Raw genomic sequence first — 23,488 nt, 5'->3', positions numbered from 1 at the left:
GTTACCCATGCAGAGCAAGGAAACGACCACCCCAAGGCTCAGTGAGTGAAGTTTGAAACGCTATTAGGGGGAGCTAACTAGCCAGCCATTTCACTTCGGTTACGCCAGCCTCATCTAGGGAGTTGATAGGCTTGAAGTCATAAACAGCGCAATGCTTGACGCACAACGAAGAGCTGCTGGCAAAACGCACGAGAGTGCTGTTTGAATGAATGTTTACACGCCTGCTTCTGCCTACCACCGCTCAGTCAGATACTTGTATGCTCAGATTATATGCAACGCAGGACACGCTAGATAATATCTAGTAATATCAACCATGTGTAGTTAACTAGTAATTAGGATTGTTTTTTATAAGTTTAATGCTAGCTAGCAACTTACCTTGGCTTACTGTATTTGCGTAACAGGCAGACTTGCCAAGTTAAATAAAGGTGTAATTTTTTTTGGGGGGGGGGGGGGGGGGCAAAAATATTGTTTTCCGATTTGTTATAAACTTGAAATTGGCCCTAATTAATCGGCCATTCCGATTAATCGGTCGACCTCTAGTTCCAACATCTAGTGGAAAGCTTTCCCGGAAGAATGAGGCTGTTATAGCAGCAAAGTAGCCTAGTACAGCTGCACTGTGTAGGAAGCAGTGCTTTACTGTGAGGGGAAGTAGGGTTATATCAGTGTTATACATTAAATCTGCTCTGTGTAGGAAGCATGTTATTTCTGTATTCAGACACTGGAGACCTTAATAATGAAGCGTGTTGGAAAGTTAGTGCAATGTAACGGAAGTTTGACACAATCCTATTCTTCTGTCTTTCCTGGTGGTGTACTGCTGTGAGTGTCTGTGCCACATTGACCTCATGGACTGTCCCTTCCATTGTTTTAAAATTCGCAATAGTACTGAGATGGAACGGGGGTTATTGTCAAAGATGACAAGTGATGAAGGAAAAGGAAGCAGTGTGATTTAAGACGTCTGTCACCCTTGTTACAATAACATCCTGTGTCTTTGTCAGCCAAGGGAATCGACCAGAATCTGTCATACTAGGCAGCCGTAGTCTCCCAATTTAATTCGTTATTAGGCTTTATTGGTTCTGGCCGCTCACAAATATAAATATATGTAAAATACCAACTCCAAAGGACCCTTCTATGGATTACATTTTGTGAAAATCCCCCAAAACATGGTTTTGTGAGCAATCACCCTTCTGTCTTTTATGTTGTGAGAAACGGTTCATGAAGTGAGAAACGTGATGCTACTTGTAATGATTTGCTATGTTATGCTAATGTGCCATGTTAATCTTATACTAACGTTTATCTCCTATGCTGTTATGTTAAGATGCTGTGTTATGATAATCAGTAGTCCTCTGTCCTGTGTTTTTAGGATGATATTGATGGGATCCCCTGGTCAGAGGAGAGGGACGTGAGGAAGGTGCTCTATCTCTCCCTGAAGGAGTTCAAGACTGCTCAGAAAAGGCAGCTCGGAGACGGCATCGGCGATGGAACCAAATACACTAATGGTGAGTTTCTCCTTGGGACCCCTTTCTCTGCAGCACTGACCCAGTCAGGCTTTTGTCTGGATGCTCACAGACCTGCGATAGGCTGCTCTGTCTTTTGTTTGCAGTGGACCAGCTGATAATGATAGGAGTGATAGAATAGTGACACATTAATATAGCGTTATTTCAGAGTGAAGGTGCTTTGGTATGCACAATGAAACAGAGGATGTTGCAGGGTTTTTTCTAAGCAGGTGCAATAACATCCAGGGAGCTCAGGCTGCCTGTTTGTGTCCGCCTGTGGTATAAAGGCTGGTCTGAATGATCTGCTGCTGCTTTGTTTGACACCTTCGCTGTGCTACACACGGGCCTCTGAACCTATTCTCAGCTGTCACGATACAACCCAGAGGCCGAGAGAGAGATAAAGGCCTCTGGAAGTTTACACCGTAAACTTCAAGCAGGCATGGAGAAGCCTCAGTTCAGATCTAGGTCACAGGCTCAGTTGCACACAGACTGCCCTGTACCGGCTGAAACTGTCACCCCCCCCCCCCCCCCCCGCAGTGTTGTCAGTCTCTTAGAGGAGTGTGTCTGACTGGCTGTCTGGAGCCAGCTACCTGCAGAGGGATGTGAGGAAGGTGCAAATTAGATTTGAACAAGATGACCGAACAACACGCTGGATCTCTACTGAAATACACTACATGACCAAAAGCATTGATCCAACAGCAGAGTGAAGGGACCGAACCTGCAAGGCCCTAAGCTTGTCTCCCCTCCTACTCGGGGCCCCCCCCCCGTCTATCTCCCATCCCATAACCGGCAATCATGCCATCTCCCTGACCACTTTACCTCTGTGTTGGCAGGCATCCATCTCTCCATCTCTCTTCCTCTTTCCCTCACTCCCCCCCTCTGCATTATTCAACTAATTACATGATGCCCCTTTTGCATCCTCTCCCTTCGCTGTTATCCCTCCTTAGATGGAAGGCATCATTACATCAATAGGCCTCTGGTTACTGCTGCTCAGGAAGCTCCCCCCCCCCCCCTCTCTCCCATTGATGAAACTACTGGCTGTGTTCTAAACCATTGGAGATGGTGGATGGTAGTGAGTGTCTGCCCAATAGCACCACTGGCCTTGTTCTGTCTGTCTCATGGGGACCTCAGGGTTTGACACTGGAAGTTTTGACCCGAACATAGTGGAAGAGGGCACAGTGCCTTGGTGGTGGAGCTGGCTTCCTCTCGGATAGGGCGAGTGATAGACTGACAATCTGCAGCATGTCATTCTCACATAACACATCTACTCAAATTATTTTAATTTTAAGGTATTTTATGAAGATGACAGTGGGGAAGTATAGAGGTTGTGTCAAAGGGCAGTAGGCCGGAGTCCAACCTTTGCCAACACTGTAGACATACAGTATGTGCCAGAGGAGGTTGCGGTTTAGACTGCTAGACCACCCTAGGCCACATAGACAATAGTTACTAAATAGGATCTGTCTATTTCGGTCTGGGGTTGATTTGTGGTCAGAACTGTGTGGTTGAGACAGTCATTTTAAAAACACTACTCTTTGTTGTCCTCTTATAGGGTTGTCTTCTAGAGTTCCTTTTTTAGTATCCCATTCTATTGTCAGAAGTGGTTGAAAATAAATTCAAATGGGTTAAAAATCCCACACAACAAACACATTGTTTATTTTTATACACACTACAGTCCCAATCATACTGTGTCATTAAAAACTGAGAGAAATAAGTATTTTGTTACTAGCCACAGTACAGTGGACCAGTGAGCGGGTTACTGCTACAGGCTGCTGATGGACACTAAGCTTACTCCATTAGAAACATTATTATTCAGTCGTAATCACTCTCTGTTTGTAAAGGTGATTTAAGCTGAAGTAATGCCACTCTCCTGGCTGTTTAATATTTTCTGTCTGCATTACTCTACCTCCCACTAATGGGCTACACTCTGACTTGCTGTGGTGCGCACCCCCAACCTCGCTCCTCTATCTCCTTCATTCTCCCGCTCTCTCTGTCTGGAGAGCAGGAGGAACATAGCAAGGTGATGGGCTTATTGAAACACGCATAAATCTGATTAGAGTCCCTTACAGATCAGCCGTCAACCTCCTTCCCAACTAGGCCTCACTGGGACCAGGGGAAAGAATTTAGGCCTCAGCCCAGTCTGGCTCCCTTTCGTGACTGCCAGTTTGCATCCCTGTCTCGCCCTCCTTGTCCGGCCTCTCACAAAGGCACTGATGTGAAACCAACATATGTAAAACGTCTCGGAAGGGCGGAGAGGGGAGGGAGTAGAGAGGAGACAAGATGGCCCCTCACCAGGCTGTTTATGCTCAGTATGAATATTATTACAGTCACCTACTACTACAGATTAGACAAATATTATTATAGCTGAATCAGAAAAATTGTTTCTTTGAGTTCTTGGTGTTATAAGCTTCACCCTGAGCACAGAACACACACAAACCAAACATAACCCAGTCAGTTCCCTGAGCATCACTGTGGTGTGACTCATACTGCCAGAGCATGCTAAGAGGTCTACAGACATGTTAAGCTCTATGACTGGTCTCCTGCTATCGGGTAGTGACCTGCACTCGGTACACAGACTTCAGCTGCCTGGGTTTGTTCTGGGTTCTTCAAACAGGTTTTCAGAGGAAGCCGCCACTCAACCATTAGCCACTCATTATTACCATTCTAATATATGTTTCTTTGACACCTGCAGTTAAGGGTTGTGGTTTTAGGTTGGCACGTGATGTAAGGACTCAGTCCTAAGGAATGTGATGGGGAAGGTCATGCGTCAACTAGAAATGCCAGTACCAGGTAGACTTTTACTACCTACAAAGATTTAGTGGATCATAATTGATCTGTTTTTCTTAACCATGATTACTACTTCCACCTTGTTTGTGTAATTGCAGTGAATGCAGTTTTGTTTGATCAAGAGGGTTTCACTTCAGTTTCATGTCTTGGTTACGCATCAATGCTGTCTTTATTTGACTGGAATGTCTTTTTGAGATCTGCTCAAGTCCCGACTTGTTCACTTTGTTCAGCTAACGGGCTCCAAACACAAATCGGCGCCCTTACTTTGGTCACCGTGTTTCTCTTCAGTCAACATGTCCTAGCAGTACATTGCATGGTCTCTAACCCATGTCTTGTCTCTTTAGGTTCCCATGCCCGCGGGCAGCTCAATGGCTCAGGGCAGAAGGGCCACAATGCTGACGGGTCACGGTTCCAGAGCACCGACGGCAGCAGCGAGTACTCTGAGGATGGCCCTGCCAAGAAGAGGTGAGCGTGTTAACCTGTACTCTGGAGCGATGGCTCTCTCGCTCTGCTCTCGCTCTGATCTCGCTCTGATCGGCAGCAGCTTTGAACCAGAGAGTGCTTGAGTGAAGGTAGTGATAGGCAGGGGGAGCTCTACAGTACCTGGGCCCAGACTCACAAAACCTTAAGAAGAAATGTCTTAAACTGGCATTTTTTTCCTTAATTATAGACTTAAGAAAATGTAAGCAAAGTTGATGTTCCTCAAAGTTCTTGAACATCTTTCTTGTGCCATTTCTTCATGTTTCTCCTTAAGCTAAAAGTTAAGAAATTAGATTATTGAAAATAAAATTATTGGGAATGTTCCTATTTCCAAGATGGCTAAACCCTTAATCTTAGGGCAATGAGAGAAAGTTCATGAAAGCAATTGAAAATATTTCATTCACGAACGTCATCTGATAGTTTCAGTATTGATTATTTTAAACCCAAGAACATGTTTTAGAACAGTAATCTTAGTGAGAAATATGCTAACATGATAGCTATCTAGCAAGCAATGGCAAAAATGGTTGCCTAGCAACAAACATTTTAAGAAATTTGAGAAGTTTGTAAGAAAATCATTCCATTTTAAGATATTGTTGAGGATTTGCTCTCATGAACTTTAAGAATCTAATGGTTTTTTTCGTAAGTAGTGTTTTGTGAATCTGGACTTAATTAAAAAAAATATATTTTTTTTATGGCCTGCAGTACAGCCGAGGTACAGTATCATAGAGGTGTTTTGATCCTGGTGATGTCAGCATTGGTTAATTCAGCGCTCTCAGATTCATGTGTGTGAATTATCAAAGCCAAAATAAACAATTGTGGTAGTAAATGTATAAACAGCCTCTTGTCTTTTTATTAATTAACTTCCTTCTTGCTGTATTCTCTTGTTCTCCAGTAATGTGTTTGGTTAAGTCAGGGAATTACAGTAATGGGACATGACAGCATCAACAGTGAAGGGTAAAGAGGAGTTTGATTCAGAAGAATGGGAGCTCTTTTTAACCAGCGTTCATTCTTAAATGAAAACTGAAACATCTTTCCGCCTTTTATCTTTTATTTAACTAGGCAAGTCAGTTGAGAACAAATCCTTATTTACAATGACTGCCTACCCTGGCCAAACCATAACCCGTACGACGCTAGGTCAATTGTGCGCCGCCCTATGGGACTCCCAATCACGTCTGGTTGTGATACAGCCTGGAATTGAACCTGTGTCTGTAGTGAGGTTCTGGCCTTTCTAGGGAGTTTTTCCTAGCCACCGTGCTTCTACACCTGCATTGCTTGCTGTTTTAGGCTTGGGGTCTGTACAGCACTTTGATATATCAACTGATGTAAGAAGGGCTTTATAAATACATTTGGCTGGGGGGTGTGTGGGACTGGAGGAGACTGGGTTGGGGGGCGTGTGGGACTGGAGGAGACTGGGGCGCAGGAGTGGTGTGAGCACACTGGTGAGTTCAGACTGGGAGAGATTCCCTCTCAACTAGCAGGTCCTGGTTCTATAACAGACCAGCCACTGTGGATTAAATGCACTGCTTGGCACACACACACTCACAGCTACATTAAATCATATATATTCATATGTACATGCTGTACTGCAGCGGCCATAGCACAGATCTGCTCTGTAATCTCTCACCGTGAGACCCTCTGTGTAGCCAGCCATCGCATGATTCCTCAGCTCCCTGTCTCCACCACCTCTTTTCACCCTCCGTGTGTGTGTGCAGTACCTGTTATTTAATAGTCCAGCAGAACTTGTCTTTAAGAGGTCTGGCAAACCTGAAAAGGAGGACAAGAGAACAAGATGGCCAGGGAGAGAAGCAGAAAGGCGTTGCGTCAACAACAGGCCTGTGTTCAGTACAGTGGTTTGATGGTTTTCATTAGTTCTCATGCTGGAATAAAAGTAGGCTCTCTCCCTCTCTTAATGAGCAGCCGGCTCCGATTGCTTGGCAATAGCTCAGGCCTTTTGGTGTGGGGAGTGTGTGTGTGTGGAGGATGACTTCTTGGCCCTGGCATCTGCAGCCCACGCCACTCTATAACAGGGTGGCTGATTGAGGCGGTGCCACGACCTTTCACGCCTGGCAACGCAAGAACTAGTGGAGCGGGGTGGCGCAGGTGCGTGATTTTGGCTGCTTCATCCTGGGGTGCAGGGTAGGGTCCCAGTGTGTCTCGGGAGGGGATGGGCGGTCCCGGGGAGGCGTTTGGCTTCCTAGGACACAGAGATTGGAAATCGGGCCCCAGCATCTTAGAACCCTGCCAAGTACTGGAGAGGTTCTTCCCTCCTCCCCTTCCCAGCCACACCACGAGGCTGGAGTAGGAAACACACGGTTCAGCCATGGTGACCAATGTTGGAAAGCTCCACTTCTTAGGGAGATTTTGAGGCAAATTCTCCTCAGTAGTAAGAGCCAAGTAAAGCTCATTGAGCTGCTTGTTGTGTTTGTTTTAATGGATGCCAAGTTAGTAAGCACTGCCTTTGTCTGCCGTTCTGTTGCCCCCCCCCCAAGTTTTCTGAGAAAAAGTGGAGATCAAATACTTTTTAATTGTGGGAATGTGTTCCAAGGTATTCCCACGTGTAATAGAGCAATGCTTACATTTGTATGCAATCACAAGGTTTGAAATGATTGTTTTTAGTCAAATTATTATATCTTCTTGTGTTTCTTGCGGTCAATTTGCAGTCTACAAATGATTTTGTAAATATGTTCCGGCCCCCTGACCATACGCTCAAGAAAGAATCAGTCCGCAGCTCAATCTAGTTGATGATCCCTGCATTACATACTGTCACACATCATTCTGAATAAACTCTCACAATACGGTCTGCTGAGCGGAGGAGTGTGTATTATCATGCATTGTGATATTGTATACCCTGTAACCAAGCAGGGAAGACGGTAGGTGAGATCAGAGAGGGAGCAAGGCATCGTCATAAACAGTGTTTGTTCCAGTTTCTCTATTCTCTGCAGGCTGTTTGTGTTCACTGAAGACCAATAGGCACATCAAAGGAATAAAACGGCAACATCACAACAAACTATACAGCAGTTCTGAAGAGAAGTAGTTTTGTTCTATCGTAATCGGATGTGGACTGGATGGCATATCCCATGTTCCACTGCTGTGGCCAGAACTAATCAGAGCCTGTGATTTCATGGATAATGTCCTGATTTTTAAAGTGATGTCAGCAATAACACAGCTTTTCTCTGAGCCTGCTCGTTATTGATCTGGCTTAGTGTGATTTTTAAGATGGCCGCCAAGCTCATGGGTCAGAGGTCAGAGACCAGGGTAAGTCCAGTGAAGTGGTCGACCCACTGACCCGATGTTGTCCAGTGCCGACTTAATACACAGTTCATCAGCTCACTGCTCTAAGCATAGGGAATGTACTGGGACCAATGGTGGTAGTATACTAAAGCACAATAGTGGACACTGTAACATCATATTATACAGTGGTGTAAAACTACTTTAAAGTTGTTTTCTGGGGTATTTGTACTTTTACTTTGCTATTTTATGTTTTTGGCTACTTTTACTCCACTACATTCCTAGAGAAAATCTGTGCGTTTTACTCCCGTATGTTTTCCCTGACACCCAAAGGTACTCGTCACATTTCTCAGGCAGGACAGCAGTATGGTTCAGTTCACACACCTATCAATATAATATGTCATCCCTACTGCCTCTGACCTGGCAAACTCACTAAACACATAGTATGTTTGTAAGCGATGTCTGATTGTTGGAGAGTGCCCCTGTCTGTCTGTCTGTCTGTCTGAAAATAGTGCTGACTGGTTTGCTTAATATAAGTAATTGGATGTATAGCATTTACTGTTACTTTTACTCAAGTATGACAATTGTGTACTTTTTCCACCACTGTACATACGGACATTTTTAAAACTAGATACTTTTAGATATTCACTCAAGTAGTATTTTACTGGCTAACTTTCACTTTTACTTGAGTCATTTTCTATTAAGGTTTCTTAACTCAAGTATAACATTTCAATTACATTTTCCACTACTGGTTCTATAATAATGAGAAATAGTGGCCACAGTAACATGGTAGTACTATACTAAAGGGAAATGGTGGACACAGTAACATGGTAGTACTATACTAAAGGGAAATGGTGGACACAGTAACATGGTAGTACTATACTAAAGGGAAATGGTGGACACAGTAACATGGTAGTACTATACTAAAGGGAAATGGTGGACACAGTAACATGGTAGTACTATACTAAAGGGAAATGGTGGACACAGTAACATGGTAGTACTATACTAAAGGGAAATGGTGGACACAGTAACATGGTAGTACTATACTAAAGGGAAATAGTGGACACAGTAACATGGTAGTACTATACTAAAGGGAAATAGTGGACACAGTAACATGGTAGTACTATACTAAAGGGAAATAGTGGACACAGTAACATGGTAGTGTGGTAAGGCATTATGCAACACATGGGCTTAGGTTGTTTAATTAAATTATGTGGATGAGTGGATTGTGTGAAGGTCATCGTGTAGGACTCGTTTAAGCCTTATGTACACATCACACACCAACACTGCCCCAATATATTTGTTAGTCTGTGGTAACTCTCATTGGAATGCTCGCCAACACTCTGCTTCACATCATTTTAAAAGAGATGTGTTCACTGGTGTTTTAATGTTTTTAATTTTTTATCTAGCAACTCTGAAAAATACGAGGTGAAATCATGACGTCAATGATCTTCAGGTTGGAAAGTCAGAGCTCTAGAAAGAGTGGTGAGTTGGATGACAGTTCAGAATGAATTATCCCAGTTGGAACTCGTTTTTTTTTCCGCCTCAGAGTTCCCAGTTTTGTTGAATGCACTGAAGTCGGAAGTCTGACATTTCAGAGATCCCAGTTTTGATTGCGGCAGAAGTCTTGGTTCAGTCTTGGTTTTGAATAGACTAGAAACTGCCAGCCAGCATGGATCTGCATCAAGCTGTACTATCAGCGTTATTATGCATCAGCAGATTCCACACAATGGTATAGTTAGAATGTTTCAAGGTGAAATAGTTGTAATGAACTCTTAGATAAAATTCAAGAGATCCAGACTTCAAGGGTCTTGTTTGTCTCTCACCCTCATAGCCTTATCTTTCAGCTTCTCTGACCAATGACCTGTTATGGCATGGGGAGTGTTGAGCCCTGGGGGGGTTACAGGGTCACCAGGTCACGCAGTCGGCTCAAGCAAGGCCATCTCTCCTCCAAGCGCTCAACACTCGGACAGAAAAGCAATAACACATTAGCCGGAGTGGCTCTCTCCGTGAGCGCTGTTTATGCTAACCCTGACCCTAACCCCCTACTTTAGAATCCCAGTCATTTGATTCATCCAGTCTTAATGTTTGTATTGACAGCCGTGGTTATGGTGTTGATGTTCTTGGAGAATGGTGCTGCTGTGAGGAGAGATGTTGGACACAAAGTTTGGCTGTAGTTTCAACTGGATACTAAACCCATGGGTTTAATCAATCAAATGTATTTTTAAAGCCCTTTCGACGTCTGCGGATGTCACAAAGTGCTATACAGAAACCCAGCCTAAAACCCCAAACAGCAAGCAATGCAGGTGTATCAGCTACATACTCCCCTTGTGGCTGTGTTGTTAGTTTGATGACAATCAATACTTTTAAACAAGGATGCAGTAAGCATTACTGCAGCTAAACTGAATATTGCTAGTCTGGCTACCTTGTCTTTACACTCTCGGTCTCTCTCCGTCTGTCTCGCTGTCTCTTCTCCTGCATCTGCGTCTGACGGTCTCCTGTCTCCTCTCCAGCTGCTGAGCGCTGCAGTGTCTGCTGGTAGAGTTTATTAGGACCATGTGGACCATCTGGAGCGGTTTAGAACCTCATTCCTCCCTTCATTTAGCCGGGGGAATCCAGACATTGTTTCGGTTCCGGCGCTGGGTCACCCTCCTGTCTGAGAGCTAATCAATGATACAGAGCGGAAGCACGTGCAACATCAGAGGAACGGCAGCTTTGAAGAGCGGGGGAGGCAGAGGGGGAGGAGGAAGATTAGTTTGGGATGAGGGGGACATCCTGCAGTAATCCCTCCCCTGTAAGCCTGTGCCTCTACTGCAGGTGCTCTGCTCTCTCTCCCTCTCCTCCGCTCCCGATCTCTCTATTAGGCGTGTGTAGAGCAGTGCCTAGGCAGCGAGTATAAGTCCGGGTTAGGTGGTGGTAATAAACGGCAGACAGCATGTCTTTAGACCCCTATAGAAGGATAGCACCTCATCAAGCAACTCCAGTTTTACCCCACTTCTGACACAGGGCAAGTGTTAGAAAATATCCTTATCACATCTGCTCATATATATATTTTTTAAAGATCATAGACTTAACGGTGTTGAAGTTTGTGCGAGAGCTTTCTATAGGCAGGCTCTGGGTTTGAGAGGCTTGATGTCTGCTATTTGTCTTAAGTCCTGCTGGGCATTGTGGGTACATCATGGTGCCATGATATCCTGACTAGATGGTCTGTACTCCGCCCTCCTGGGGAAAGGGTCCAGGTTTTAGTCTTGTGGTTCAGTTCACTGTTGAATGTCTTTAATAGGCAACAGATAGGACGAGCCCCTCCAATAAAAGCCACTGTGCTCATTGGGCTCAGGTCTGTCTAGAGCCATTGCACGTCTAATAGTTTAATGGTCTATCCTACCTTTAACAACCACGTCCAGTTAAATGGCTCCTATTTATCGCTGGCTCTATTCCCATGAGCAAGATCATATTTCTGAAGGGGTTTATTGAAAGCCATGTTTTTCTCCTGTTACTCTCTGGGAGGCAGTCAGTAAATACCATCATCCACGTTCTAATGGTCCACTGCTGTCTGCAATGTTGGTTCTGCCTTCATGGAGCTGTAGTGTTGGTTCTCCCCCAAGTAAGTTGTAGTGTCGGTTCTGCCCTCTGGGAGACGTGGTGTCAGGGAGCCACTAGCTAATGCATTCTGCATCTCTAATCTGCACCAGTCTCCATGACTCACAATATCTCGCTCTCTCTCGCCATCCTGAGGCCCTGCCAGCTATAGGGCCATGAGTCGGGCTGTTTAAACAGCTTATGTTTTACCAGTCTGGCAGGGAAACTAATAGCTCCATTCACAACATAATGGCGGGCTGGTGACACCTGTCATGTTCAGGTGTTTGAACCATGTGACCTGCAACAGCCATTGGTCTTTCCAGGGGGAACAGAACCTTTTTTGTTGTTCTCTTCACTGGCTGAACTAAAGCGTGAGAACAGATTGGTTATCATACTGATGCACCTGCTCATCAAATACAGAATCCTTCTTGAACAAAGGCTTCTCTCAGGAACTGAACAGATTCTTCCGTCACTGAACCCAGTGTATGCGTGTATCGACGCAATCTCTTCACAGCTTCTTGTTCAAGGTATTTAGTCAGGGTTGGTGTTATATAGGCTGTGTATTGCTTTGTGATTGAAGTGCAATTGGAGAGCTGTAGGTTCCGGGGGTTTGATGGAAACAAAATACATTGGGTGTTTCAGGGCATAGTTTGCCAAATGTCATGTGTTTTTTTTTTGTGGGGGGGGGGCTCACTGTAGGATATCATGAAGCATTTCCCTCCCTACATGTAGCGCAATGAGACAATCAGTCGAGTAGTCACAATCTGTCTGGAGCAAGTGGCTGTGGTCGCAATTGATTAGTGATGCTGTCTGTGTCTGTCAACCTGCCTGGAAGGCCTGAACATTCTCCTCTAAACAAGCATCAGATTGAATGGGAGACTGTTTCAAACAGGATGATGGTGGAACACAGGGAGGCAGTATGAGCGTGGCATTGTCTTTTTCGGGTTTACCGTGAGACCGGCCTGTATCTGGCATCAAACCTCTTTGAAACAAGGAGATGGTGAAATTAAATGGCACACTTCTCTTAAATGCAGGGTGCTCTGTGTGTGTGTGTGTGATAAAAGATGAAGAGCTGTGACCAGGTCCATCTCCAGACAGGCTGCTCTTAGTATTCCACCCTGTCAGCCTGCTCCCTCTGTGGAATCAGAAGAAAGAACGGACGCAGAAAGCGATCTGGCCTGGAGAGACGGAAGGGAAAAAAATAAATCTGGCCTTGAAAGTCTGTCTGCAATTTGACACCTCCTTTGTACTTGTTATCAGTTGTCAGCTGCTGCAGATGTCTTGGCTTTAATGGAGAACTTAATTACAATTCAGAGTCAACATGGATCAAAGTCTTTTATGAGGTGGACGGCTGCTTGCAGGTGCTGCTAGGGGTTATTCTGAAGGAGGATTATCATTGTTTTAGCCCCCGTGGACACTTCAGTCAATGGCCACTGCAGTGTTATTAAAGATAATTAAATCATGTCCAAAGCCCAGACTGACTAAATTAGGCATACTAACAACTGAGGCCAGAGCTGTGTTAAACCGCTGAACAGAGGGGTATACTACAAACCAGGATTAATGATTTAGCCAGGTAACTTTGATAAACAACACCCCCCCATTAAGAAATCTAATTGGATACAGTATGTTTTTTTTGGTTGTCGGGTCAATTAGACTATGCCCATTTCAGGTCCTGGGCTGGTGTGGTTACACGTGGTCTGCGGTTGTGAGGCTGGACGTACTGCCAAATAATCTAAGACTACATTGTATGCAGCGTATTGTAGCGAAATGAACATTCAATTACCTGGCAACAGCTCTGGTGGGCGTTCCTGTAGTCGGCATGCCAATTGCACGCTCCCTCAACTTGACATCTGGGGTGTGATAAAACTGCACATTTTAAAGTAGTCTATTTAATTGTCCCTAGCACAAGGTGCTCCTGTGTAATGATCATGATCAGCTTGTTAATATACCACACCTGTCAGGTGGCTGGATCAGCTTGGCAAAGGAGAAATGCTCACTAACAGGGATGTAAACAAATTTGTGCACAAAATTTGAGAGAAATCAGCTTTTTGTGCGTATGGAACATTTCTGGGATCTTTTATTTCAACCCATGAAACGTGGGACCAACACTTTACATGTTATGTTTATTTTTGTTCAGTGTAAATGAAATGCATACACAAAACAGGGTGAGCTGTATGTCAGTTCCCAACGTAGGTCTGTGTAAGAATGTATGGAATAACACTTATCTCCTGTCTCTTCCCAGGCCCAGACTGCAAGCACAGAGGAAGTTTGCCCAGTCTCAGCCCAACTCTCCCAGCACCACCCCGGTCAAGGTGTCTGATACCGCCCTGCCCGCACCCTCTGCTCACATCAGAGACATCTCCAGACGAAAACCCAAGACCGAAGATTTCCTCACTTTCCTCTGCCTGAGAGGTACAGTAACCCTGTGGTCCATGCCTCACATCTCACCTTTTCATCCACAAACCCCTTCATCCACCCCCACACACACGCAGTCCTTCATCCTCCCAACTCACTAATTTACTCATTTAGTCGGCCACTTACTTGCACAGTCACCCTAGCACCATGCGTCTCGTCACCAGGCCAAAACCAGGGCCCTGCTTCTCTGACCTCCGTTAGGGCTTCAGTTCAGCAGCCACACAGTTCCAGGCCTTCCTCCCGGCCTGCCTTTGACCTAGATCCAGGCCTAGCTGTGCAGAAGGAATAGTTCAGTCAGAGGTCCAGGTTCATTGACCTTGATAAGGCAAACACCAAACCCATTTTGTCCTCACAGGTTACACATTGGCTACAGATAATGTTTCAACAATGAATATTGAATATTGTTATCTGCACACAGTCAGCTTTGAGCACCCCCTACGCGCACACCCACACAGACATCCTGGTAGAGCCAGATAACCCTGCTCCTGTATCTGAGAGCACAGAGGCCTGGGTTGCTCTCTGCCGCCCACCAACGCAAACACGGCCAAGCTATGGAGAACAGGGCAGCAATTTCAGCTTCAGGGTTCAGCTGAAATCCCACCTCGCCTCATTTCTGTATTGGTATAACAGGTTTCTTCAGTGCTATACAGGACTCAAGAAGTTCACTATCATGGACATGTTTCCCTTTACTCTTTACCTCAATGATGCATTGAAACACGAAAAAGAAATGGAGAAACTGAGTGGAGTATAGCCTCACCTCAGGAACAAAGAGGATTCTTGGATGTTTTTTTTTATTTTTAGGAACAACCTTGGCCTTGGCTTTTACTGATGTCTTCAATCCCAGAGAGTGTTTAACTCTGAACAGTGTCTCCTCCTACGCAGCAGAACCCTCCCCGACTCATCACAACTAGAAATAGCCCTGTAGGAAGAGTAATGCCTTGATTAGATTAATTTGGTATTGCCATTAACCTCGGCTGGCAACATGAAGTAGGTTAAAACGAACTGGAATCAGCTGGGAGCTAAGAGGCCCAGAGGAGAAGACTCGTGTTTTAAAAGCCAATGTCACTTCAATGTAACGTAATTAGCGATCAGTCAAACGGACAGGGTTGGCAGCCTTATTCTCAATGGAACATATCTGTTCTCCGAATCTTCCAGTAAATGTCTTCTATTGTTCAGGTTTTGGACAACTCCTGGATGCTATGCTAACTCCTGACCAGTTTCCTAGTATTATTATTTATTTATTTTTCCTTCCCACCCCACCGTGCCGCGCTTGGTTGACCGCTGCACCCCGTCTCCGCGGCAGCCTTATTTATAGCTCTGTTACCCTGCCGAGAGGCGGCCTGATTCCTCCGCAGAGCTCATGCTGCCTTAATGGCATTTTCATACACAGGGTTGTGCTCTCTCTTCCTTCACTTTAATGGCCCGTGTGGAAGATACCAATACATCGAGGAGACGTGCAAGAATGTCAGGGCAGCGCAGGGGTGTGCGTGCGCACAAGCACGGTCGGTGTCCTGGGGACAGATAGATAGATATAGACCATAAGGCAGCAATGTTTTTAACATTTTATTTTTCAAAGGCGCTTTTGCCCTTTTGATTTCATTCAAAGGACTTTGTTCATCTGAATCCACTTTGGTGGCCCACGCTAGCTAGGCATTTCACTGTAGTGGCCCAAGACCAGGCAGCTATGTTTGAGTCTAACACTTACACTTTGTATCAATTTATTTATATTTTCCCCAGAGCTGACAGGGAGGGGCTAGGGAGGCAAGGAGCCGGCACACGGTCTGTTCTTCTAGCTCTGGAACAGATCAATGGCGTTCCTGGTCGATATTAGAGGTCAAACGGTCATTCTGTTCAAACGGCTCCGCTCCTCTCAAATGTTTATCTTATCTGACAAACATGCCACATTTACCCAGCAAGCCCCCTGTCTGACCGCTTTAGAAAAGCGTTTGATAATAAAGCGCTGGTTATGAAAGCAGGCCATTTCCACCATGATTTCACGGGGAGAAGTTTTCCTCTGTTCTCTACCGCAGCAGCAGCTTGTAATCTCCCCTGCTTATTCATCTGGGACTCAGCATCGTAATGAGCTGTTTTCTTTCTCCCGATTTTTAAACAGGAACGATATATTTTGAATCCCTCTTGGGAAACTGCTGGCTGTTCTGATGCAATGTGGAGTAACGTGCGACGGTCACAAAACGGAGTGAATCGGTCGTGTTTTATGTGCTACGTGCCTTCTCGCATCCCTTTTTATTGCGGCGGTGACAGAATCCATTTGGAGCCTGGCCAGCCAGCTCGTCTCTGAGGCTGGGGTAGTTGTCCAGCCAGCCTGTCAGCTTGTGTAGGCTGTCGTAGTATGCTGCAACTCTTGAGTCTTTAGCCTTGGATACAGGCAGCACAGCACCTTGCCTGTAGTGATGGGTAGAGAGGGTAATTGTTGGTAGTGGTTGTGACAATGTCCACGATTCCTCATTGCAGCTGCGCCTCTATCTGTGTACACAAACACGCATGGCTGAGAGTGCCAGATATAGTAGATGAGTAACCCCCACTAATATGCTTGTCCAATGTTACATAACAGATACTACTATGTTCGTGTGTGTGCCATGGCTGTCTGAGCATTGAATGTGTCTGGGTCTAGGTTGGAGGCTGCGGCCGTGGTTGTGTTTACGAAGGCTGATTTTTAAAAAAAAAAAAATTTTTTATAAATAAGCCAGCACCTCCTAGAGCTGACTGGAGCTGAGGGCAGCATGGGTTAATGGATTTGCAGACATTCAGGAATGTAAATCAGAGGCGATATAATCCCCAATTCTCTCAGATTCACTCTGCTGCAGCAGCCTGTAAAACAATGTTATTGAAAAAGTCCCGGTCCACTCTCTTCCATTCCCTCCCCTCTCCACCCATCTTCTTCCTGACGAGGTGAAGTGGTGAAGCATGAGGGTTTTGGAGAGGGGGCAGAGTGTCTGACATGGTCTCTCCACACACTGTCTCTGTCTATGACGGGGGATTCAGCCAGGGATTGGCCCCCTACTTCCATCGAAGAGGAAGGTCATACACTTGACTCGATGGCGTCTGCCCTTTTTTATTCACATCTTGGAACTGCTTTTCTGAGAGGCTCTAGAGATTCCGGAGGGTCTTTAGGCTATAGCCGAGAACCAGTAGAAGTGCTAATTTTCCCTAACATGGATGTTAGTCAGATTATACATTTGTGTAAAAAAAAAATCTGTTAAAGCTCTCGATTGGCTGTTTAAACTCATTGTTTGAACTCTATTAAAGGACAATGTTTAAGTCGACCATTTTGGTTGTAATTACGCCTGTCTAGTGAAAAATGACAGTCATAATGGACTCTTTCAGCCTTAATTATGATTTGACTATGGTTCTGAGGCACATGAAAGGTCCATAATTGAGGATTGGGAGGAGGGAGGGGAACAGGCCTGGAGGAGGGACGCCTGGGTTATATTTCTGTGTCTGGGAGCTGACAGACGGAGTCTCTGCACCAGAGGGAGCGGCTGTTATAAGCCCAGCACCACCCGCTGAAAACGCAGCCTAACCATAGACCAGACACCAGTGACCAGAGGAGCCAGCCCAACAGGCTTCTTCTCTCCCTCCCTCTGACTCAGGGGGCTACTGTAAATACATGGGAGTAACAGGCTTATTTTGGGCCACTGGAAAGGATTACAGGATAACATTGTCCAGTCTCATCCTCTCCTCTCTTTCCCACTTCCCCACAAAGAGATCCCTCACCCATTAGATGCGAACTCACCCCCATGCTCCACACCACCTCGCCAACCCCCTGTCCCCTTTCAAGTCCCCGTGCCCCCCTGGGCCTGCTAGCCATTGGCCCTATGACCCCAGAGAACACAGAAATTGAAGCCATGTTGTTAATGAAGCAGGTCACTTGAAGCCGATTGGGAGTTTGTTGACTCTGTAAGTTCCCCTGGCCTCTGTCACCAGGAGAAAGGACCAGTTTGGAGAGCTGACACAAATGTGCTACTATCACACTCCTCTGCAGTCAATCAATCACATTTGTTTTAAAAGCCTTTTTACATCAGGCGTCACAAAGTGCTTATACAGAACCCAGTTAACCCAGTTCTCTACAGCCTGGTCTTAGCCTGACCTGGAGCCGAGACTGAAACCAGCACCTCAAACCTAGTCCAGACATGACTTCTTCTCACGTTACACATTATACTGTTATCCTAAACCTTACACAATGACCCCTAATAACAATGGACTGGCATCTCTGCTCTCTCTACATGCATTGATAGTCAAAGTATCGAGTCACACTGGCATGTTAGTCCTGTTGTGATAAGCTTTTTTAAAAACAATGTATGTAACCTTTATTTAACTAGGCAAGTCAGATTTTTATTTACAGTGATTGCCTACAGGGGAACAGTGGGTTAACTGCCTTGTTCAGGGGAAGAATGACAGATTTTTACCTTGTCAGCTCTGGGATTCGTTACTTGCCCAACTCTCTAACCACTAGGCTACCTGCCGCTTCAAAAGCTGTGTTGTATTGTGGGTACTGACTGTATTGTATTTTTGTGTGTTTTTTTTGTAGGCCTACTAACTATTCTGATGTGCGTGTGAGTCAGAAGGCTCCGATATCACTGTAATTCATTACTGCATTCAACGTAACCCTAACCCCATTGGCTCCCCTATTGTAACCATAACAATAAGTTGCTTATTAATGATGCTCAGCTTTAAGCACAATTTGCTGCAATAGACCAGTTCCTATTATACTGATGATTGTATGGATTTGCATCCAATTTGATTATGAAGTTTTGATGTTTGACTAATTCTAGCTTCACCACATCTAATTTCAGGTTACTCCTCGTGGCCAAATGAAGGTTAGTTAAATTTCTACCTTTTTTTTTAAAAAGTACTTATTATCTAGACAAATGTTAATACCCAATCATGTACAGTACCTTCGGAAAGTATTCATTTTGTCACAGCCTTATTCTAAAATGTATGAAATCCCCCCCCCCCCCCCCCCTCATCAATCTACACAATACCCCATAATGTCAAAGCAAAAGCAGGTTTTTAGACACTTTTGCTCATTTATTTGTAAAAAAATTACTGAAATATCACATTTACATGAGTATTTTCACACCCTTTACGCAGTCTTTTGCTACGCACCTTTGGCAGCGATTGCAGCCTTGAGTGTTATTGGGTATGATGCTACAAGCTTGGCACACCTGTATTTGGCGGTTCTCTCATTTTCCTCTGCAGATCCTCTCAAACTCGATGGGGAGCGTTGCTGCACAGCTATTTTCAAGTCTCTCCAGAGATGTTGGTTTTCAGTCCGGGCTCTGGCTGGGCCACTCAAGGACATTCAGACACTTGTTCCGAAGCCACTGCTGCATTGTCTTGGCTGTGTGCGTAAGGTCGTTGTCCTGTTGGAAGGTGCACTTTCGCCAGGGTCTGAGGCCCTGCGTGCTCTGGAGCAGGTTTTCATCAAGGATCTCTCTGTATTTTTCTCCTTTCATCTTTCCCTCAATCCTGACTAGTCTCCCAGTCCCTGCCACTGAAAAACATCACCACAGCATGATGCTTCCACCACCATGCTTTACCGTAGGGATGTTGCCAAGTTTACTCCAGAGTTCAATCTTGGTTTCATCAGATAGTCTTGGTTCATGGTCTGAGAGTCCTTTAGGTTCCTTTTGGAACGCTCCAAGTGGGATGTCGTGCCTTTTACTGAGGAGTGGCTTCCGTCTGGCCACTCTACCGTAAAGGCCTGATTGGTGGAGTGCTGCAGAGATGGTTGTCCTTCTGGATGGTTCTCCCGTCTCTACAGAGGAAGTCTAGAGCTCTGTCAGTGACCATTTGGTTTTTGGTCATCTCCCTGACCAAGGCCCTTCTCCCCCAATTGCTCTCTATGGCCGGGAGGCTAGCTCTAGGAAGAGTCTTGGTGTTTCCAAACTTCTCCATTTATGAATGATGGAAGCCACGTTGTTCTTGGGGACCTTAAATGCTGCAGAATTATTTTGGTACCCTTCCCCAGATCTGTGCTTCGACACAATCCTGTCTCAGAACTCTATGGACAATTCCTTCGACCTCATGGCTTGGATTTCTGAAATGCACTGCCAACTGTGGGATGGTATACAGACAGGTGTGTGCCTTTCCAAATCATGTCCAATCAATTGCCTTTACCACAGGTGGACTCAAATCAAGTTGTCGAAACATCTCAAGGAGGATCAATGGAAACAGAGCTCAATTTAGAGTCTCATAGCAACAGGTCTGAATACCTATGTAAATAACTTATTTCTGGGTTTTTTACATGTAATGTGCCACAATGTCCGAACCTGTTTTCGCTTTGTCATTATGTGGTATTGTGTGTAGATTGCTGTTACGTAACAAAATGTGGGAAAAGTCGATGGGTCTGAATACTTTCCGAAGGCACTGTATTTCCCACTGTCATTAGGAATGAGCCTTTTTATTTTATATACTGTGACATGAAAATGTAATGATTGATAACACAAACTTAATTCAAACATCTTAACATGGGTCTAATCAAAGCTCATTGGAGACCATTACAACGGTTTAAACCGATAAACCACAATGGAGACCGCTGATGCATACAAACCAGCTTTCTTTTCCTCTGGTGTCTCTAATGGCCCTAGTCTTAAAGCGGTTCCTTGTCCTACGGAGGACTGGGTCCTTCGCCAGCTGGCCATGGAACTGCTTTCTCTGTGCTCCGGGTTAGGGTTCTGCAACTGACGGCCGACGGGCAGAATTTGGCCAGCGGGTGATTTTATTTGGCCACCCAAATATGTTGTTGGACATAAAACACTAAACCATTTGTTTTAGGAAAGGGTTCCTAATATTTGATATACTCAGTGTATTTGATCGTGTACAAATACTTTTGGTAGTGTATGTGGACACCTGCCTGTCAAATCTCATTCCAAAGTCATGGGCATTAATATGGAGTTGGTCCCCCCCTGCTATAACAGCCTCCACTCTTCTAGGAAGGCTTTCCACTAGATGTTGGAACATTGCTGCGGGGACTTTCTTCCATTCAGCCACGAGGATTAGTGAGGTTGGGCGATTAGGCCTGGCTCGCAGTCTGAGTTCCATTTCATCCCAAAGGTGTTCGATGGCGTTGAGGTCAGGGTTCTGTGCAGGCCAGTCAAGTTCTTCCACACCGAGCTCAACAAACCATTTCTGTATGGACCTTGCTTTGTGCACAGGGGTGTTGTCACGCTGAAACAGGAAAGGGCCTTCCACGAACTGTTGCCACAAAGTTGGAAGCGCAGAATCGTCTAGAATGACATTGTATGCTGTAGCATTAAGATTTCCCTTCACTGGAACTAAAGGGCCTAGCCCAAACCATGAAAAACAGCCCCAGACCATTATTCTTGCTCCACTGAACTGTACAGTTAGCACTATGGATTGGGGCAGGTAGCGTTCTTGTGGCGTCCGACATACCCATATTCGTCCGTCGGACTGCCAGATGGTGAAGCGTGATTCATGACTCCAGAGAAAGTGTTTCTACTGCTCCAGAGTCCAATGGCAGTGAGCTTTACACCACTCCAGCCGAAGCTTGGCATTGCGCATGGAGATATTAGGCTTCTGTGTGGCTGCTCAGCCATGGAATGCCAATTCATGAAGCTCCCGACTAACAGTTATTGCGCTGACGTTGCTTCCAGAGGCAATTTGGAACTCGGTAGTGAGTGTTGCAACCGATGACGAACAATTTTTACGAGCTTCAGCACTCGGCGGTCCTGTTCTGTGAGCTTGTGTGGCCTACGACTTCGCGGCTGAGATGTTTCTCAGAACAGGGCAAACTGGCTCTAACCAGAATAAAAAGACGAGTGGAAGGCCCTGGTGCACAACTGTGAGAAACAGACGCCTCACAAGTCCTCAACTGGCAGCTTCGTTAAATAGTCCACGCAAAACACCAGTCTCTACGTCAACAGTGAAGAGGCAACTCCGGGATGCTGGCGTTCTTGGCAGAATTGCAAAGAAAACGCCATATCTCAGTCTGGCCAATAAAAATAAAAGATGGGCAAAAGAACACACACACTGGGCAGAGGAATTCTGCCTAGAAGACCAACATCCCTGAGTTGCCTCTTCACTGTTGACATTGAGACTGGTGTTTTTGTGGGTACAATTAATGAAGCTGCCCGCTCAAGAAAAGATCTGCCCGCTGCTCAATCTACTTGATGACCCCTGCTCTAGGGGTTATAGGTGAACTACGGGTGTAGGACCACATAAGGACCTATACACTGTCAACACTATTAGTATTCTGCACCCTATGAATGTTCTATTGCAGTGTTAAATCATTCATATCAACATACCTATGACTCACCTGTATTTATTCAATTATCTAGTGTGTGTTCCCAGTGTCCCATAATGCACCGGTCGCACTCCTATATAATTTGAGAGACACTGGAACATGGCGCAGACAATGGGAATTGTTATGCATGTTAACACAGAAGAGCAAGGAAAAGGCAGGAGGGAGAGGAGATTTAATATCACCCGTTTATTTAATTTTTGTACATTTTCTGGGATGCTGTGATTTTACAGTACTGTTTGCCAGCACACTACACTCTGTCAGAAGGCTCTCTCATATCTGCTTGGTAGGTTCTCACTAGTTTTAACACTGTTCTCTCTCTCCTAGGGTCATCAGTGTTGCCCAGTAACATGGCGTACTTTGGGAGCTCTCAGGATGAAGATGCACTGGATGATGAAGAGGAGTACGAGGATGTAAAGCCAGACGTCAGCGTGGCATCTACGTCCTGTCAGTCCACGCCCAGGAAGGGCAAACCCCAAGGGAAACACGCCGTCAATGGCCACGGTATGACAATGTCCTCTTACTTACCTAACCTCAATGCTAACCTTAACCCTACGAAACTATCCTCTTTCTCACCTACCCAACCCTGAACCTCCCGGGAAACACGCTGTCAACGGCCACGGTGCGACGCTTCAGCCGTCATACTCCCAGCTCCCTTAGTCTCTATAGAACTCTGTACATGCAATAGAGCACGGTACCACACCCCACTCTGACCAATCACAACAGACATTTAACACTGACCAATCATGATTGAGGGCCGAAGGAAAACGGGTGGATTGGTTCAAATGGACCTGATGTGCACAAGAGACCCACACGGTTAGAGCTGTCTGCAACCGAGCATGGCTGAGTTGGATGGATGGAGGGAGGTAGGGAAAGGGAGAGCGTGGAGACTGAGGAACTCACATGGGAGTGTGGCAGGGAGCATTCCATCTTTCCACTCCAATTAACACTAGGAGGGAACAGCGGTAACAAGGTGTTTATGCATTCAGCTCACAGCTGGCCAGGGAGGAGGGGAACAGGGATGGAAAACAAGGAGCACACACCCCAAAGCTCCACCGCTCTCTCTCTCTCACACACACACACACACACACACACACACACACACACACACACTGTGTGTGGTTCTGAGGGGAGCTTGTCTTAATGAAACACGTCATGTTAAAACACAATGTGTCAGTGGTGATGAAGGCTACAAGCAGGCAAAGCCACGCAATAAATAGCTACA

At 45.5% G+C, this 23,488-nt stretch overlaps 1 protein-coding gene across 2 annotated transcripts in view; it reads left to right on the top strand.

Moving 5' to 3' along the window:
- Nucleotides 1–23,488, top strand: part of LOC110496365 (protein Jumonji) — an 86,233-nt gene that overhangs the window by 42,550 nt on the left and 20,195 nt on the right. Inside the window, exons 2-6 of one of the 2 annotated variants that reach the window (XM_021572227.2) lie at nucleotides 1,361–1,496; nucleotides 4,622–4,742; nucleotides 13,807–13,976; nucleotides 18,794–18,817; nucleotides 22,591–22,767. In XM_021572227.2, coding sequence (XP_021427902.1) covers nucleotides 1,361–1,496; nucleotides 4,622–4,742; nucleotides 13,807–13,976; nucleotides 18,794–18,817; nucleotides 22,591–22,767 — 628 coding nt within the window. The remainder of the gene's footprint in view (nucleotides 1–1,360; nucleotides 1,497–4,621; nucleotides 4,743–13,806; nucleotides 13,977–18,793; nucleotides 18,818–22,590; nucleotides 22,768–23,488) is intronic. The other variant, XM_036952932.1, reaches the window with a different exon arrangement.

The sequence above is a fragment of the Oncorhynchus mykiss genome, chromosome 18 (genome assembly GCF_013265735.2).
Source record: "Oncorhynchus mykiss isolate Arlee chromosome 18, USDA_OmykA_1.1, whole genome shotgun sequence".
In the NCBI taxonomy this organism is placed as follows: domain Eukaryota; kingdom Metazoa; phylum Chordata; class Actinopteri; order Salmoniformes; family Salmonidae; genus Oncorhynchus; species Oncorhynchus mykiss.
The sequence above is the reverse complement of the archived record's forward strand: the minus strand, read 5'-3'. Positions and strand labels throughout refer to the sequence as shown.